The sequence below is a fragment of the Lepidochelys kempii genome, chromosome 8 (genome assembly GCF_965140285.1).
Source record: "Lepidochelys kempii isolate rLepKem1 chromosome 8, rLepKem1.hap1, whole genome shotgun sequence".
Lineage (NCBI taxonomy): Eukaryota > Metazoa > Chordata > Testudines > Cheloniidae > Lepidochelys > Lepidochelys kempii.
Genome location: NC_136387.1, coordinates 66,772,252 through 66,792,745, shown reverse-complemented (window position 1 = coordinate 66,792,745; position 20,494 = coordinate 66,772,252). Strand labels below are relative to the sequence as shown.

At 37.5% G+C, this 20,494-nt stretch overlaps 1 protein-coding gene across 8 annotated transcripts in view; it reads right to left on the bottom strand.

The window, feature by feature from the left end:
* VAV3 (vav guanine nucleotide exchange factor 3) overlaps window positions 1-20,494 on the bottom strand; it is a 248,586-nt gene that overhangs the window by 33,713 nt on the left and 194,379 nt on the right. For all 8 annotated transcript variants that reach the window (XR_012160359.1, XR_012160360.1, XM_073356846.1 and 5 more), the window contains one exon: window positions 5,759-5,895. Coding sequence is in view for 6 of the 8 variants with exons in the window: in XM_073356846.1 (XP_073212947.1) it covers window positions 5,759-5,895 (137 nt within the window). In the remaining 2 variants the exon portion in view is untranslated. The remainder of the gene's footprint in view (window positions 1-5,758; window positions 5,896-20,494) is intronic.

The following is a 20,494-nucleotide window of genomic DNA, read 5'->3' as shown; positions in this document are numbered from 1 at the left end:
GTCAGCAGCACTGACTGGAGCCAGGATCCCTTTTCGACTGGGCATTCCGGTCGAAAACCAGACGCCTGGCAACCCTAGGTTGCCTAGAGAAGTACTCCATGTTCCCTTTGCAGTATGGAGCACTGCACCATGGAAGTTCTCTCTCCAGCAACACAGAGCGATCATTTTCCTGGCCTGGGGCTGGGGGGGAAATGTTCAATGGCTTAGTGAACTATAGAAATCTATGTGAATGCAGGAGGACACCAGCTGACATGGGAGCAGCATCCCGTGATGAGTGGCACAGGCAGGGGCAGGCCCATGCAGGTGGGAGCAGGGATCTCCTGTAGTCTGGGGCTGCACCAGTGGCCACCTTAGTGCAGCTGCATGGTATTTCATGGGCTGTGGAGAAGCAGTCATCTTCCCACTAGGTCATCCATGCATGTGAGGAGGCTATCATTCTGATTACTTTTTCAAATCAGCTATCAACAAAGTTAGCCAACACAAGGTAGCTGTCTTACCTGTCAGAAAATTAACGTGATCATAGCACTGCACTGCCTCTAGGAATATCTGCACTTGTAAATAAAAAGCTTTGCCTGTTTCATATAATTGTGGGAGTTTTAAAATCCTCAAAAATGTAGCGTACAAAAGTTACAGTAGGCTGAAAGGAGCTTTTTGTTTTTAAAATTCTTTGCTAATTATAGGATTGATATGAATAATTTTATGTTCATTCCTAATTATGTTTAAAATACAAGATGATTGTTTACTTTTAGATAGCCTGCTAAATCCCTCAAGGCCCTTTGTATAAAAACCTGTGATGCATGCTGTCAGGTATATGACTGCGGATTTCTGTACTGAGCGCATATGCACTATCCATCGCAACTAGCAGTGGATTTGTCGCACCACTGCACCTCAAATTTGCTAACAATTTCTTTCAACTGCACGTCTCTTCCTTGTTAACTGTTTCTCATGTGATGAGTAAGTAGTCAATTTCCTTCTAACAAAAGCCTTAAAGGCCATCCCAAATGCACTAGTAAATGTCTGGGCTGACTTGCTAAAGAAATTATATTACAGAGTGCTTGCAGCATATAAAGTAGCAATGAACTCCTTCAGACTGCTACTTTAAATGACACTTGTCAGTGAGACTAGAGGATGATTCATTATTCTTGAATCTGTTTTAATGGGGAGGTTTCCTGGAACCATTTTGCACAGTCACCCTAAATTTCCAGAGTGCTACCTGAGGTTTAGATATGCAACTCCCATTAACTTCAATGGACTCATGCAGAGCTAGGACTGTGCGCAGCTGAAAAGTTAACCCTAGGTTGTACAGTATCCAGTTTCCATCTTATTTTTATCTCAATCCTTTGATTGAGAAATTACTAATCTCGCCACAGATTTAGGCAACAACAGTGAAAAGAAACCAGGTTTTATAACTAAAGCTGGTCAAAAAATGGAAAACATTTCTTGTAATCTGAACATTTCCAAGCAATTTTCAATTCTGCAAATTTAGAAGAGGAATAATTTTCAACATTTTTATTGAAAAGGCCTATTTAGTGTATGGATTTCCTTCGCCTTCTGCTTTTCTACATTCCCACCACAGCTTTTTTCTCTTCATTTTCCCCTTTTTTGTTTTTTTCACATTTAAATGAAACTGAAAACTGTAGTCATTATTTATCTAGTTTCTCATTCCCTCTTGCCCCCCCTTCTCATTTTCCCACTGAAAAGGTTGGGGGGGTGAGTGAGTAAGAAATGGAAAAATGATGAGCTGAACGAAAAAGTTACTTTTTATTTTTTTCAGGTTAGTAAAAAAATGAAAATATAAAAAAATCAATTTTTGTGAAAAGGGCAGGTTTTGTTTTTACAAAAAAATTGTTCATAAAGTTTTGGACTATGTTCAGATCTAGTTTATTTGTATCATGCCTGGCACAGTTATAAGTAGACACGTTACCAAAATTAAAATGAACAAATGCTGTTCACATTCAGCAAAAATCACATCCTATCTTTCTCTCTCTCCCCTTTCCCCCCTCTGGTGATGGGACCAAATTAAGGAAAGAACCAAACTGAACACATCTGCACCATGTCCTAAAAGTCACCTAAATGGCACTCCAACAGGAGGAGGAACCAAGGCTCCTTCCACTCCCTGGAGTTTGATTTTGCACAAAGAGCAAAAATGTTCATCTTGAATGCTACAAAAAAGCATATGGTAACAAATAAATACTGAGACAATCTGATCCAGTTCCATTCAGAGATATGCAGATAACACTGATTAGTACCTGGAATTTCATCTAGAGGTGTACTAAGAGCTAGTGCAGAGTACAGGACAGATGGTATATATTCATGTACTATACATTGTTCATGTAGTATTCATCCATCCCACCTATGAGGTCATCCCCACATTCTGTGCTGATGTTTCCAAATGGCCTTCAGAGGTAACATGGTGTAGAACATGTAACATGCAATATGTGATGTATAAGCAACATATAAAAAGGATAATAAATTTCATATAGTACAGATTTCAACTGAATGAAAATTAAGCTTCTTTTTAAACATTAAGACTGAGATTTTCATAACTGCCTACAGGATTTGGATAATTTTAATGGGATTTAGCTGTCCAGATCGCCTAGATAGATTTGAAAATCTCAGCCTAACAGCTCTGCCAACCTAATGCATTTTCAAAAAAGACTAACATGATTTGTTCCACACTTATGAACATCCTGCAAAGTTGCACCTTAAAATGTTTACCCATCCACTCTTCAGCAAGCACCAAAGAGGACTGCACTATTACTATAACTTACAGGAATTTACAGAGTCTCATAACTTCTGGCAACAAATGGGGCCAGAGCTTGGGAAAAATCACTGACACATCCCCTCATTGACACCACAACAGATGTCCTCAGATATATCTTGAATCAGCCCTAGGAATATATATCAAACAGATTGCAACCAAACTCATACTAGGACAAAAGCAGTTTGCAGACCAACTTTGGGCTCAGGTTCTCTACAAAATTTATTTCAATTCAATTTCAAGACAAAATAGAAACATTTAATGAGACCGTGCATACGATCCCCAGTTACTTTCTTCCAAAGGCAGGTCATTTACGGGGAAACTTACTGAATAGCCAATCATAGTAAATAGGTAACTAGTCCCTGGAGACTCCCACATGCAGATTTCCCCCTGTTAAGTATAGTATAAGTATTTTCATATATAATTCCCCAATACTGGAAGATTTTTTCCAGGCGAACAATGTTGTTATGCTTGATATTTTGTTACTATAGATTTGATGTAGACTGTTTTGTTACTATAGATTTCAAGCCAGCAAGTCTCTACCTATTCTCCATTCTTCTTGCAGTACTTTAGTCTCCGGTGAGTTCTATCTACTACTGAAACATAGAAAATTTCCCCCCAAAAGGTAAAGATTTAATTTTTCATCCAAGATCAAATGTTCACAGCACAGTTACATTGAAAATGTAGAGGGACCATCAACAATAGTGGCATTAGCTTCGGTTATAGCAATGAATTGCTACAGGTTTAAGTCTGTATTAAAGAAGTGTTGTTTTTCACAGTGGAAGAAACTAGTACAGTGCACATTGTATGCTTTTGGCATACATGGAAAACATGATTGCCCTGAGGACAGTGTATAATTGCAATGGAAATCTGTAAAACCAGCATTACATCACACCTTATATGATACATCCTGTAACCCCTGAAAGCTTACCCTCAGGTTAAATAAGTACTTTGCTCTGAACAAACTCAAAAGAAGAGGAAAAAAAACACATCAATAATAAAAATCAGACTTTGCACTATTACAGTTGCACCAACAGCCAGTGTTCCAGATAAGAGTCTGAAATTTCCATTTAAAACACCAAATTTTCTCTCTTTCCCCCTCCCTTTCTTATTTAATTAACTCTGTGAGTAACTTTACTATGTGTAAAAGTGAAGCATCAGTAGTACCAGTTCAAGCCACACACAGGTAAGCACTGTGGCTATTCCACTCCTAGACCTTGAGCAAAGAAAGCCAGTCATGCTAACTGGTGTGTCTGGATACTACCATGAGACCACCTCACTCATTTTCATGTGTGACTGAACCCCGATCTTCAGCTGGAGGTAGTGGACTAACCACTGTGGCATCAATCTCCCTCACGCCCAGATCCCTCATTTTCAAGGTTTCATATTAAGGCAATTTATATTCCCTGGTTATATGGGAATTTGCTTTCGATGGTTCAGGTGAGAGAGTACAGGTGCTGGGTCCCTCCTTCTTACTCACTGAGACAGGCCAAACGATGACCTATAAACAATCCAGAATTTTGCCATCCTCTAGGACAATTCATGTTTATCCTGCTTGTGAGAGGGAGTAAAGAGAAGGAACCCAGGATGTATACAGTCTTGATTGAGCCACAGAACATGATGATAAAAGTTTGCGAAGGACTGAGACCAAGCATACAAATATGTCACTTGGGAAGATTTTCTTAACATTTATCAAAATGTATTTGGTTGGGTTTAAGTTATTAGAGAAGAGGAAACCAGAGTTTTTGTTTTTTGTTTTTTTCTAGGTTTTTTTCTGTAAAGAACAGAAAAATTGCACATAACTGTGCATACAAACGTTTATTTATTACTAACATCTGAGCTTCTGGTCAGTTTATGAGTCTATCGTATCCACAGTGGTCTTTCAGGTCAGAAATAAACTATTCCAAAATGTCCCCTGAGTAAACATCAAGATTTTAAGAAAACCTTATGTTTTGCGGTGACTTCTTAATATGCATTACAAAGTGATCAAGACATCAGAGTACGTCTGTGACAACATAACCGAGAAAAAAGTCACCCAAAGATGCTAATGGGGATGGCACACTATTCTCAACATATTATTAATTAGGTTATTGCATTCTCAAAGAACAGTCTCAATAACAAAACACAGGAACAGCTATACCAGACACCTTTCAGATGCCCTTGCAGATATACCTTTTTCTTTACCATCAGCTTTTCCCAAATGTTATTAATTTGCAAATTGTCCATTTTGTGCGCACACACACACACCTCCCTCCATTGTGACAAATTAAAAACAAACAAGAAAATATAATTAGAAAAAATTAAAATTCTTATGCCTGTCTTTAGAGCAAAATGTGAAAGCTGACACAGTTTGAATCTCTATTTGGTATGAATGTTCAATAAAGAAAACAATCTCTAACAGAATTAGCAACTAGAATCATGTGATATTGAGTTTCCATGGAAGCAACTCTTTTATCCAATCAATATAGTATAGTTTTCCTATAAACACAAAACAGTCATTATTTGACTTAGGCTGCCCCCGAACAAATTAAAAGAATTCTGTCTCAATCTCTGATAACTATTTTATCCGTTCTTCTCATCCAAGTCAAATATTTTATCTGGTTAGCATGCTCCTTAGTTCTATTGTCTGAGAGGACTTGGAAATTCAAAGCACACAGGGTACTCTTGCTGCTTATGTGCCATGCACTTTCTTCATCTTAAATCATTTAAGTAAATGGGTCACACCAAGGGCCCCATCTTGCAAACTTACTCACTTAAATGCATAGAGTTGTAAGATCAATCCCTTAGATATAAAAAGCAGTGTGTAAGCACTGCTGGCATCCGAAAGGTGAAATTCTTACATTAGACATGTATTTTGGGTAAAATGCACAAAAACTAAAGATTATGTTGTTGATGATGATGATGATGAACATAAAAACAGGATGATGAACATAAAAATGAGTCAATAACAGTTTTCTCTCTCAAGCAATAGAATTGTAGCCATTGCTAGTCCCATACCTGCCAAAACCTGCTATGTGCATCTCCTTTGATGAGTTCAATAGTGTCCCCAGTCTGGATGTGTAACGGTGGGCCATCATGTGGTGCTGGCTGTGGTACCCCATTGTAGTTTCTAACGACTTGCATTTTTGGTAATCCTGCCAAAAATTGAATACAGGTTTTTGGTCAATGACATGGCAATCTAAGACATTCCAATGTGCATAAAATAATAAAATAAATATAATAAATAATAATAAAGATAATATATCAATGTTAGGAACTTAACTAGGAGCAGTCGGGGAAGGAAGTAAAAGCACATTCACCAGCTACTATATTTGAACAAGTAATGAAATGAGAAATTTCTCTCAGCTCCTCACTATATTTTTTTAGTTCAAGAAAAATATTTCTCTTTAGGCTACTGCTTACTTCAAAAAAAGCACAACACATACAGTTTAATGGAAAAGAATCATTTTTCCCCATCAACTCCATCCCTACCTCCTCCTACTTTCCTCTTGGGGCATTAGTTGATTTCATCACTAAGGAAACTCATCCTTTTCTGTGTATATATAACACTGGCCTTGTATAAGGTTCGTATCTTAAGGTTATCTTTGTAATCCAAAACAAAAATGTGATGGATGTGATGAAGTAATATTTAAGACATTGAAATGGAGAAACTCTCCAGGCTTGAATCAATGTTCCAAAAATGGTGCCATTAAAAGGAACATGTCTATGAAAATCAGAGTGACAAACGTTCCATGCTTCTGATGCAATCTGTTTTGTTTTTTTTTTAAAACCTCATTTTTCTTAAGTGTTATTGGATATACAGTTCAATACTTCATTTTAAAAAGCAGAACTCATGGTAGCATTCTGGCCTTATTGCACCAATATTGGCTGCATCTGAATTGGGATCTTTTTCAAAGGTGAGAATGCCATCTCCTGAAACATAAGCCACTTAAATTAGTCTAGCTTCAACTTTCAGGCATTGGATCGTGTTACATCTTTCTCTGTTAGATTGAAGAGCTCATTATTAAATATTTCTTTCCAATGTAGTACTTATAGACTGTAACCAATTCAACCCTTAACCTTCTCATTGTTAAGCTACACAGATTGAGCTCCTTGGATCTATCACTATAAGGGAAATTTTCCAATCCTTTAATCTTTCTCATCACTCTTCTCTGAACGGTCTCCAATTTTTCCAACATCCTTCTTGAAGTGTGGACACCAAAACTGGACACAGTATTCCAGCAGTCATTGCAGCAGTGCCAAAACAGGGCTAATATAAACACACTTCTCCAACTGGAGAGTCCCCTGTTTATGCATCAAAGGATCAAATTAGCTCTTTTAGTAACAGTGCTGCACTGAGAGGTCACGGTTACAGAATTATCCACCATCACCCCCAAATCATTTTCAGAATCACTGTTTCCTGGGGTAGAGTCTCTCACTGTATAAATATGGCCTACATTCTTTGTTCCTAGATGTATAATTTACATTTAGCTGTATTAAAACATATATCGGGGTAGTTTATTTTTTGTCAAGGTCCAAATTTCTTGCTCAAGGTATAGAAAAGGTCCAGACTCTAGAGAAAATAATTAAGAAAACCTCAATAATGATAATAAGTAAATAAAAAGATGTCAGGGTCCATTTAAAAGCATCCGGCTGTCCAGATTTGGCCCACAGTCCGCCTATGGACTACCCCTAACATATATTATTTGTTTGCACACAGTTTACCAAGCGGTCCACATTGCTCTGTATTAATGACCTGTCCTCCTCATTATTTACCTTTTCCCAAAGTTCACAATGATGATTTTATGTTTTCTTCCATGTCATTGATAAAAATGTTGAATGGTGTAGGGCCAAGAACAGATCCCTGCAGGACCCCCTAGAAACACACCCACTCGATGATTATTCCCCATTTACAATTATATCTTGAGACCCATCAATTAATCCATGTAACGTGTGCTATGTTCATTTTATATCATTCTAGTTTTTTTAATCACAATGTCATGTGGTATACAGGCAAAAAAGACAGACATAAGTCAAGCATGAGACAAGATCAGTTCTTCCATCTGTCTTTGATACATACTTTAATCTAATTTGGTTGTTTATCACTACACATGGGATGTTACAGGTTCCTATAATTAATTGGATATACCATGCTGCTGTAATCATATGAACCATTTTAGGTCAAATGCTTTTAAGAACTAAGCAAACGTGGAAGAACACAGTTCACTTGTCTGGACTGATAGATATCAACTGTTTTGCTGCTGAGAAATATGAGATAAACCCGCTTTTGAGACAGGCCTAGAATTTGGCTTTCCATTTTTTGTTTAGAAAGTTCGTCATTATATTTCTATACACAGATAAATACACATACACATGAATTATATTATATAGTAGAACCTCAGAGTTACTAACACCTCAGGAATGGAGGTTGTTCGTAACTCTGAAATGTTCATAACTCTGAACAAAACGTTATGGTTGTTCTTTCAAAAGTTTACAGCTGAACACTGACTTAATACGGCTTTGAAACTTTACTATGCAAAAGAAAAATGCTGCTTTTAACCATCTTTATTTAAATGAAACTAGCACAGAAACAATTTCCTTACCTTGTCAAATATTTTTAAACCTTCTCTTTAATCTTTTAGTAGTTTACATTTAACACAGTACTGTACTGTATTTTCTGCCCCCCCCCCCCTTTTTTGGTCTCTGCTGCTTTCTGATTGCGTACTTCCGGTTTCAAAAGATATGTGTGGTTGACCGATCAGTTCATAACTCTGGTGTTCGTAACTCTAAGGTTTTACTGTATATATATTGAGCATGTACTTTATGGAGCAGTAAATAATCTAACAGTATTTTCAATGAGTAAGACTAAATTTCAAGCCAACAAAATATTAGGCAAAATATTAGGCAAAATAATACCAACTCTATATGATGTGACTTGGACTGAAGTAAAAGAATAACTATTCCATCAAATTGATTATATTATCTAATACATCTAAAATTAGACACCTAAACTTAAAAAAAATTTACTGCCTTCATCCCAGCTAGATGAAATACCAATTCTGGCTTCATTTAACAGTTTAATCAGGTTGCCACTCTGCAAAATACATATTGATCAATGCACTACACAACTGATTCAGCATCAACCATTTTTGCCTTCTGTGTATGGTGTTGCATATGAGTGAGAGAATGTTTGCAGCAGTATAGATTAGTACCTATTCACAAGGCTGATAACTTTGTCCTAATACAATAAAGTTTCCCTGTGGCAATATCTTAGAAGATAGCACTGCGTACTTGGTCAATGAGCTGTCAGCATGTCCTGGCCTCTCACTTTTGAGACCTAATTTCAAGACTAAGAAACTTACATTAAAAATTATGTTTTACAAAATGTCAAATCAAGTGATTTTAGCTTTTTTTCAATCAAATGTTTACAGTCTGCATATACAGCACTTCACTACCTCTTTGTGACAATCTCACTAGAAAGGCATTAAGGAGTACTTGACTATGTGTTTCACTGGGAATCCTACTTTATTAAAAATAAGAATTTCAACCATTAGAAAGGTCAGAACAATCATGGCACGCAGAATTAACAGATGCAGCCTGATTTTTAACTTTTATTTACGGAAGTGGGAGTTGTGGAATGCTCAGCAGGCCAACAGTGTTAAAGAAATTCCACGTTGTCTCAAACAGCAGAATTGTAAAAAAGATAGCACAGGATTAACAACATTAAAAGATATCACAGTATTATCAACATTAAAATATATCATGCCTGTGTGCCTTGCATAAAGTTTAAACATGCTTAATTCTGTTAAGACCAAATGCTACAGTAATTACAATGGCAAAAGGGAGTTGTTAACATGAGACTGCAGCACTTGGCCTCCAAGAGGCTGATCTAAAACCCATTGCAGTCACCAGAAAGAATACGATTGGCTTTCATGGGCTTTGTCTCAGGTTCTTATTCTTGAGTCATGTGATTTCATTTAATTATTATTGAAACAAAACTCTGTGTGATATTTTCAGTCTCATAAATTTTTGGTGCCAAAACTGAAGTTTCCTAAAAGAGCTGGCTAACGCGCTGGACCATGGATTAATGATCCCAAGCGACACAGGCACTGAGTACTCTCATTGCCCACTTGAAAACTTCAGTGGCAGCTATGGGAACTCAGCATATCACCTGACTACACGAGCCTACTTGTCATATTTGCTTATATAAATAATGAATATTTTTTGTTTTTACTTACATACACCTCATGTTAATTTAACTTCTGAAATTTGCTTTGCAGCTAAAGTAGAAGGATTTAAAACAAAATTTTCAGGTCTATGATTATTGGCATTTTAAAACAAAATATAAATTAAAAAAGAACCGTTTTCCTTACAGTAGGCTGAAATTGAAGGTTCAGTATAAACTAATGTGCTTTTACCTGTTCCTGTAATTTTTGAACATGTAATGTATTTAACACAAGACAGGCACAGAGGAGACATAAATTTAAAATTCGGCAAACTGAAAATACAATGACCAACTATTAAAGTTATTTTACCTGGCACATTGCATACCCGGAATCACAACAGGATGGAGAATGTAAAAATATCTACTCCACTAAGAGATGCTTTCACAAGGTCTATAAACTGATTTTCATATTCAAGAGGCAGACCTACCATAACAAGCTAATAAAGAACTTCAAAAGCAGGTCAAAGTCTCTCCTGTGTTAACCCTCCTCCAATAATGGGACTGTCTGAGTCACAGAGATTATGTTCTCTGGTTATCCCAGCAAATCCAGACATGGCACAGATAACTTGTATTGATTACACACGTAAAAGCAGTGAATCTGTAGGATGTATGCATCATTCATGATCTGAAAAGTTTCAGTGGAAGGAGCTATATCTGCACCATAATTTTAATATATAGAAAAAAGATTATACTTTTCCAGAGAATGAAGACTAACACGAATCATGGAAATTACTCCAAAATGTGCATATGCTTTCTTCCTTCTATAAAAGCTCGTACCACAGAACCTCAGCTGTATCTCAATTAGGCGTGGAGAGAATGATTGGGGTGCATGGAAGCATATAGCAATGAATGAGAGAAGGTAGTTAAGGAAGGAGAAAGTAGTTAAGGACATTGAAGTCAATGGTACATGGGACAAAATACAACATGGTTTTACAAAAGGTAGATCGTGACAAACCAACCTGATTTCCTTCTTTGAGAAAGTAACAGATTTTTTTAGACAAAGGAAACGCAGTGGATCTAATTTACCTGATTTTCGTAAGGCGTTTGATACCGTGCCACATGGGGAATTATTAGTTAAATTGGATATGATGGGGATCAATAGGAAAATTGAAAGGTGGATAAGGAATTGGTTAAAGGGGAGACTACAACGGGTGCTACTGAAAGGTGAACTGTCAGGCTGGAGGGAGGTTACCAGTGGAGTTTCTCAGGGATCGGTTTTGGAACCAATCTTTTTATTACTGACCTTGGCACAAAAAGTGGGAGTGTGCTAATAAAGTTTGCGGATGATACAAAGCTGGGAGGTATTGCCAATTTAGAGAAGGACAGGGATATCCTACAGGAGGATCTGGATGACCTTGTAAACTGGAGTAATAGTAATAGGATGAAATTTAATAGTGAAAAGTGTAAGGTCATGCATTTAGGGATTAATAACAAGAATTTTAGTTATAAGCTAAGGACACATCAATTAGAAGTAACGGAGGAGGAAAAGGACCTTGGAGTATTGGTTGATCATAGGATGACTATGAGCTGCCAATGTGATATGGCAGTGAAAAAAGCTAATGTGGTCTTGCGATGCATCAGGAGAGGTATTTCCAGTAGGGATAAGGAGGTTTTAGTACCGTTATACAAGGCACTGGTGAGACCTCACCTGGAATACTGTGTGCAGTTCTGGTCTCCCATGTTTAAGAAGGATGAATTCAAACTGGAACAGGTATAGAGAAGGGCTACTAGGATGATCCGAGGAATGGAAAACTTGTCTTATGAAAGGAGACTCAAGGAGCTTGGCTTGTTTAGCCTAACTAAAAGAAGGTGGAGGGGACATATGATTGCTCTCTATAAATATATCAGAGGGATAAATACTGGAGAGGGAGAGGAATTATTTAAGCTCAGTACCAATGTGGACACAAGAACAAATGGATATAAACTAGCCACCAGGAAATTTAGACTAGAAATTAGACGAAGGTTTCTAACCATCAGAGGAGGGAAGTTTTGGAATAGCCTTCCAAGGGAAGCAGTGGGGGCAAAAGATCTATCTGGCTTTAAGATTAAACTTGATAAGTTTATGGAGGAGATGGTATGATGGGATAACATGATTTTGGTAATTAAATATTCATGGTATATAGGCCCAATGGCCTGTGATGGGATATTAGAGGGGGTGGGATCCGAGTTACCCAGGAAAGAACTTTCTGTAGTATCTGGCTGATGAATCTTGCCCATATGCTCAGGGTTTAGCTGATCGCCATACAGGGTTTAGCTGATCGCCATATTTGGGGTCGGGAAGGAATTTTCCTCCAGGGCAGATTGGAAGAGGCCCTGGAGGTTTTTCGCCTTCCTCTGTAGCATGGGGCATGGGTCACTTGCTGGAGGATTATCTTTAAACTACGATTTGAGGACTTCAATAGCACAGATATAGGTGTGAGGTATTTTACAGGAGTGGTGGGTGAAATTCTGTGGCCTGCGTTGTGCAGGAGGTCAGACTAGATGATCATAATGGTCCCTTCTGACCTAAATATCTATGAATCTATGAATGGTGGCAAATGGATGGAGTGTGCAGAAAACTGTGCTTAGCTTTCTCTGTGTCAAATAATGCTGATTTGGTATAGTAACTTAGAAGCACTTCTAGCTGGCTAATACTGAAATGTGTTTACAGCTGTATTTCATAACTGGAATCTAGCTGTTTCCCCATTCTACCCTTCCTCTCCCCTTCTCCCCCATTGTCTTTGAAATAATTAAAAAATCAGCATTCTTTCAAAGGACACACTACAGGAGTAAAAACTGCACAAACAAGAGTTCATACAGATAAGAAAGTCTATACCAAGCCCTGCTAAGGAAAGTCCAAAAAGGAAAATATAACCCAGTGGTGTGATACAGATCCCTTTCTGTGCCCACAGAAAATGAGAGTCAGGTATATGCCTTGCTAGAAAGCCTGGGCTTTTTAGCTCAAGCTGTAGTAGCTGCTTGGACATTAGGCTCTGGAGGTCTTGATGTATCAGCCAAGATGACAGCTATCACAAGAACACATATGTGGGTTTTGAGATAACAAACAAGGAGTTGAGACAGGCTTCACATTATAGCACTGAGTTGACAGGACCCAAAGCTCCACATTCATAAACAACTGAACATGGATTGCAATATTTTTCATATCACTAATGGAAATCTAAAAATTGGTATCCTTCCAAAGGAGTCCTAAACTATTTAATAACTTCTTAAACTTGATTAAAAATACATTATTAGAAAGGATAGATTTATCTGGAAAGTACAAGAGTAATTTTTTGTTGTTAAACACAAACTTCAAGAAACTTTTCATTTAAAAAAATAGCTAATCAACAAGAGTAAATAATGTGTATGGGTGGGAAATTTGTGATTTAGAATTATACTGTGGCAGAATATATTATAATGCAAGAAAAAAGTATGTGTTTCAAACATCTATAAATTCTACCATCAAAGCAAATATTTTTAAAAGCAGCTTGTTCTCAGTGACATTTGATTTCAGAACATTCAAAAATTCCCAACAATCGCCCCACAACGGGGAATCTATATTTCTCCTTAGGAATCTCAGGGAGAGTGCCGAGTAAATGGCATTTGAATGCCAATGACACAAGGAGACATCCAGAACATCTGGAAGGGAGGCTGTTTCCACCAACAACTGAATTTTATTTTCTAAAGTTATCTATACAACCCTATCACTAATTTTAAAAAAGTGTAGATTAGCAGGTATAAACAATTCAGTTGAGTTTCACGGTAGTACAGAGGCAAATTTCTATATACTCAAATTAAATGTTGGTAACCCCCATTATTTTCAGCAACATATTCTGAGGTACACCTCACTGAGTGGACTATGAAAGTACAAAACATCTTCAGTAGAAACAGAGACTAACAACTAAAACGGATTATGTAAAATATAGTTCCAGAGACATTACCGCTGTGGGGTATTACAGCTGCAGTACCAAAGAGGTCTGGCAGATTCACAGAAAACAGTCTGGGAGGTATATATCTGGTGCAAAGATAGGTGCTTGTGAATGTATCTAAATGCACATAGAACTACTGCAACAAAAGAACAGCAATAGGCTAAAATCATGGCCTACTGAAATCAATTGGAGTTTTGCCATTCACCTCAGTAGGGCCCAGGTTTTACCTTAGTGCTTACAAGTCTACACCAGTAAACTTCCCAATACGAACAAACAAAATCAGTGTGCCAACATCTGATCTTTAAAAAGAAACAGCTGCAATATCGGCCTTCATAACCCATCAAATGGCTGAAATCATGTCCCCTCTGGCTGCCAGACTAAACTCTGAGAACCTCCACGTGAATGCACCTTAGCAGCCAAGACCGGATCACACAAAAGACTGAGCTGAATCTCAGTTCATGAGAAATCAAGGGATAAACGCAGGTCTGTCATAGCCATGTTTTATAAAGTACCAATCTGGCTACAGTGCAGACTTTACCTTTATTTAAACTTGTATTACACATTTGAATATGTTCTCTGGTAATTACAGGACAAGGAAGAAGGCTCACGTATTCCTTACAGTTTTAGTTTTAAAATGAGTATTAACAGAGAATATATATTACATTAGGAATAAGCTACATATATGCATTAAAGCATCTCTGTATCTATGAACAGCACTGAAGGCCATCAGAGTCTGATACAAAGATTCCCAAGGAGGAATAAGACATGTAAATATTATTCTTGCGTACAACAGGAGTCATTCATGCCAGTGATAACCCTGTCAGAGCAGACCTCAGCATCTGTTATTCCTGAATAATCAAAAGTTTGGTTTAGGCTTTAGTCACAGATCATTTAATCATAGAGAATGATGGAACAAAAATATAGGAGAATGCGGCATACTGGTGAATTTATGCTTACAGTGTGTTTTACTTTCAGGGCTCATTGGGTGAGCTCTGTTTGCACTGAAAGTTCAGTGCAAGTTAATTTGAATCTTGAGGATCAGAAAGAGGATTGGTTTGACAGTGATTCTCTCATGATCCCTTCTTTATGGTTGGAGACTGTTTCATGAATTTTCTGGAATCATCCAAATATTTGGGGTTTGATCCAAAGACCATTTAAGAAATAGAATGAATTCTATAGACTTCAATGCACTTTGGATCAAGTGCTTAATATTATACCATCAAGTGTATCTGAAAGAATGAGGTAAGACCACATTCTTTAAAAAAAATTAAATAAATAACTCAGCCAGAGCCCTAGCTCAGCAGCACCTGCCTCCCCTGGAGCTGAAGACAGGCTACTTTGCCTCCCACCAGACCACTTTGTTTCAATCCTAGTCCCCCAGGTGGGTAACTCTCTCAAACCACATCCACCTACAAACCAACTAACTGGGGAGAGAAGCCCATTCCAATATTTTTAAGTATGTAACTATTCAGGTTAAGTGTCAGAAATGTGACTCAGAATATCACTCATCATGTAGAATGCATCCGATGAAGTGAGCTGTAGCTCACGAAAGCTTATGCTCAAATAAATTTGTTAGTCTCTAAGGTGCCACAAGTACTCCTTTTCTTTTTACTCATCATGTAGAAGACCCAACATAATGATATACTGGGAACCAAGCGCTAGAATTTAGCTAAATCTGTGAGTTTAAGATTTTGATTTTCAAATCAGCACCACCACTTGAATTATAGGAGCTCCCAAAGACCCAATTGTGGTGGGGACTGTACAAGCACACACAAAATCATGGCCCCTCCCCTATAGGGCTCTCAATCTAATTTAAGATTTTTAAAAAGCAACAAGTGAGCATAACAACAACAATGGAGGGAAAGCAGATGGGATGATGAGGGTAACAAGAGAAGCATGGGAATACAGCAAACAGCTATGTTCTCAATTTCATGGCTCTGAGACACTTAAAAAAACAAAAAAGTCAATAATCTCTCTAAGGCCAACTACCCAGTCACTATTATTAAAGTGCAGTAATCCAATTTGAAAAGGATATTTAATGGCCAATTCTATTCTGAAAGGTGACTATGCAAAAACAGTACTTATTGTACTCCACAGATCTGATGATGACTCTTCAGAGTCATGGCTGCTGACTTCAGTGACAAAAATATATTCTTACTACATGTTACTTCTGTTTACACTGTACTGATTAAAGATGCTGAGCCAATAAAGATGGAACATCCTAACACCATCTTTTAAGGGTACTTTTCAGAACAGAATGGGGATTTAAGGAATATAATTAATGTTGGATAAAACTACCGATGACGTGGTTGTTCCTGCATCAGAAAGACAATGCATTAAGTGGATGTTTGGTTCTCTCGATTCCAAATGTCATTGTTTCTGCATATCTTGAAGAGTTTAAAAATGTGTAAGACACTTTTCAGAACCTCACAGTATGTCCAGGCAAGATGCCTTTTCAACAGAAATACTGACAATTCCTAAAGAATCAGTTTTGAATATACCTTTTTTTGTTCTGCTTCTGATTAGTTATCCTTCCACTGTATCATTTACTACATGTTCTCCTTCACTTGGCCCTACATTCATTATGGTTCCTTTTAATCTACAAATTTGCTACATCTGGCTTCTTGCATATTTAACATTCAGCTCCTGCTCTCCTCCATTAATTGTTTAAAGTTCCGCTCATGGAGGCATTTAGACAGAAGATTCCCTGGCAAGGTTCTCCTTGTACCACCGCATTGCTCTCTTGCCTGAGCACAGAATACTCTAGTGGGATATGGGGGAGGGGGAGCTGCACCATCCCATTCCCCCATCTCAGCTGACAAATTTACAACATAGCTCCAAAACCTAATTGAAAAATATTTACATTTCCCTTCCCTCCACTTCCACACAGATAAAAGCTTTTAAAGTTCCATCCCCCAGGACAGATAAATCTACTACAGAAATTCAAATTCTTTGCAATCCTAAATCTATTCCCAGTGACATTCTGATTCAACTTTAATTTACTCACTCCAGTTCTCCTTCAACACTTCCTAGTACAGTAGTGCTTTAAATTCCTCCCTGAAGCAGCACTCTAGGTCCCCCATCAATCTCTTCCTAGTTTATCCTCCCTAATTGTGGAACTTGGGACTTTTGTAATGACTGATTTTCTACTTGTTACCATTTACTGCATCAGCCATACTTTGGGCAGCAACTTCTGAAAAAATACATCAGCAAGCAACTAAAGCTCAAGCTGTGAGGGGAAAAATTCTCTACTAACACAAGTTGATTAGCATTCATGTCTTTATCAGAAATGGAAAACTTTTCAACCTCAAGAAGCCCTTTTGCTATCTTGTGTGTACAAACAAGTTTGCAGAGATTGTATCTTCGGTTTACAGAACTGAGTACAGTGCATACCCTTATCCTGATGAGCATATCTTGTCATAAGAATACACCCTATTTTTTAGCCAAAGTTAGAACACACATAGAAACTTTTGGGATTTCAAGCATTGATTTTAGCTTTTAGTCTGCATCAACACATTACTTTAGGATTTATAAAACATCAAGATAAGTCCCTTCCAAGGTGAAATTACCTAGATTAAAAAAGTCTCAGCACAGGTAAAGATTTTTTGGAGTTTTTTATTTATTTATTTTTAAGAGGGTGGGGGGAAATGAAGCAACCCCTATTGCATTTGCTGAAAACTTCTGTAGATCTGGCCAATAGGAATCTAACATTAGCCCACTTACTTTTGAGAATCTAGGTTGGACAGCCTAATCACTGACGACACAGATGGCTCATATGAATAAATGTGGAGTGTAGAGGAAGAAAGAGAAGTTAAAGCAATAGAAAACCCATGCAAAATTGCAACTTAGGTGGACAGTCTATATTCAACATTCAGACGTGTACTTGGAATCTTAATATTCCTCTTCTGTATTTTGACTTCCCAGTTAATCCTAATACAATACTGGTTGGCTTCAAGAGAAAGAGGAGAAAAACTAGGTAACATGCACGCCTTCGTACTGTGGTAATGAATTATCATTATGAATAATGCTCCTAGGCATTCAAATATTACAATGATGAGCATGGTATGAAAGGTGGAGACATTAGACAGTACATAGATTTTCTTCGCTGATTGGCTAGGACTTCTCTTTCATGGAATTTCCTCTTTCAATAGGCATGTATTAAGAATAATTTCATTGTACATATTTCATTTCAAACTCGCATTCAAACAACCATTTTTTACTTCAAGTGACTTGAATGAGTCTTAAGTAAGGGTTTTCAGGGTCATGTCTAAATGTTGAAGAATCTCAGTACTTTAAACTAACAGTGGAAATTACTAACTGTTGGGAGTTAACAAGAACACACAAATGAAAAAGAGAACAATACCACAAAACATGCACTTTGTTTATTTACTTTGACAACTGCAAAGAAACTTAAATAATTTATATTGTACTGATAAATGTACTATAGTATAGTTTTACAAATAATGATGTATTAGAAATATAAGCCTTCACTAAAAACTTCTGCTATTAAATCTTTGCTAAGAAACAGGAGACTCTTATTTGGTATGTGAACTAACAAATATGGTTTATTGAGATGCCATAGCTATAAAAGCACAAAATGGCATTTATCAGATGCTGAACAGAAGGTGTTATATTGACTGTTATTCCTTCTAATATACTGGCATGGGGTGCAGAACTTTACAAACGCTTTTGTTTAAGCAGGTACCTGCCCTGAGGAGCTCACAGCTTAAACTGGACAGACAAAATTCAAATAATTAAAGGATGAGTCATGAGGGCAAGAGCAGACAGAGTTGTGGATGATCAGTAACGCAAAACTTGGCAACAGAAGTGGGAATGAAGCGTGGATGAGTTACTAAGCAGATATTCCAGAGCACCTGCCTATATTTTGGGTAGTATATTTTGTGGGCTGTTCACTTACATGTACATTTTAAAGAAAAGTATGGTATATAATGAAAGGGGAAAGAAGCTTCGCTTTGGCAGACAGGATCTTGAGAACATGAATGGAAGACTTCACTGTGGAAAACAAGACATTGAATACCATGAGGTGTACAAGGCTGCAGGTCTTGTATATAGCCTAAACTTGTATACATTGTTGAGCGTAATGTCCTGGTACACTCAGGCAATGGATGCTTTCGGATGGAAGTTGATTATTTGCTTTGAGACAAGCATAATGATAATAAGGAGTGGCTTCCAAAATGTGTAACAACAAGAATATGACGGGCAGGGCTCATGTGCAGTGTGACTCAAAGTATATTAAAAGCATGACAATGGGAGAAGGCCCTGCTTTCCAATATGTCAGTTCAGCAAAACGGGTGGTTAATCATAATGTGGACAGCACTGCGCATATATTTAAATAGTACTCATGGAGGGGTGGGCTAAATAACTGTGCACAATGAAATCTTTGAAAATGCAGTTTTATGGCATTTGGGCTCTCTGACTAGTTTTGCTTTTAATTACAATTTATAACATTTACACAAATACACACACATATTACAGAAGATATATCCACTGATGGTTTATTTAGAACAAATTACAAAACTAAGTAGTGGAAGGAGTTTAAGTTCTTCTCTTTTGCACTCAGTGCTTAACAATAGCATCTGCCTTTCCGAATAAAAGATTTAATGGGCAATTGATGTAAATACATTCTCATAAGTAATATATTCTGTGTGTCCAGCAAGCTCCATTGAGAAAGGGTTGTAGCCGTAACATAGGAGAGAAAAAAGGTGGGAGAACCCTGACAAAGTGGACAGGATTCGAGCAAATATTTATAAAATCTAAGACATTCTAAATGACAGAACTGGTTTCATTTGTACACTGGACTTTTCAATAATGCTTCTGAATGCTTCAGTTATGAATTATATTATCATCTGCCTCTTCAACAACCTTTTACTGTGGCCTCCACCCTGACTTTGATATACATGCCCTTTACCACATACCTGATAGCTGTTATCTTACACACAATGGGACCCATTCTGATCTAGATGGATTTTGCCTTATGTACATGGCAGCAACTGTAACTGAATATTGCACACAATACACCAACAAAGTAATGTACATTAGATATTCTAGAACACAAGGAATGGAAGCAGACACTGGGAAATCAGATCTTCCCTTCATCCAAGTCTGAAATATGGTCTACTTTAAACTGTATCCGCTTCTAGTGAACTGTTTGCTAGAATGCTCAAGAGCAGACAGAGTCAAAGTCCAATTGCCCATAACATCAGATGATGAGACTGTGTGTCCTGATGAATGATCCTGACCTTCTGATGAGGTAGATCTGGGGACCAAAAAGGACACAAAGACTCCACCAGACATTTGAAGGAGATCAGTAAACAACGGTTGATGTAGCCAAGCCAGGGAAATGAGAATCATTCTTGCCCTATCATGACATATCTTTCTCACTACCTTCTGGATCAAGGGAAAAGGAGGGAAAGCATACATCAAGCTTTTCCCTCAGTACAGAAAGGAGGCAACTGAAAGGAATTGACTGTCCCTGCTTACTCTGCAATACAAAGGTGACACTTTTTGCTGAACCTTGTTGTGAACAAGTCTACATATGGTCAATCCTAGCTAGAGATAGTTTGAACCAACTGATCTTTTACGGACCATGCATGCATTTGG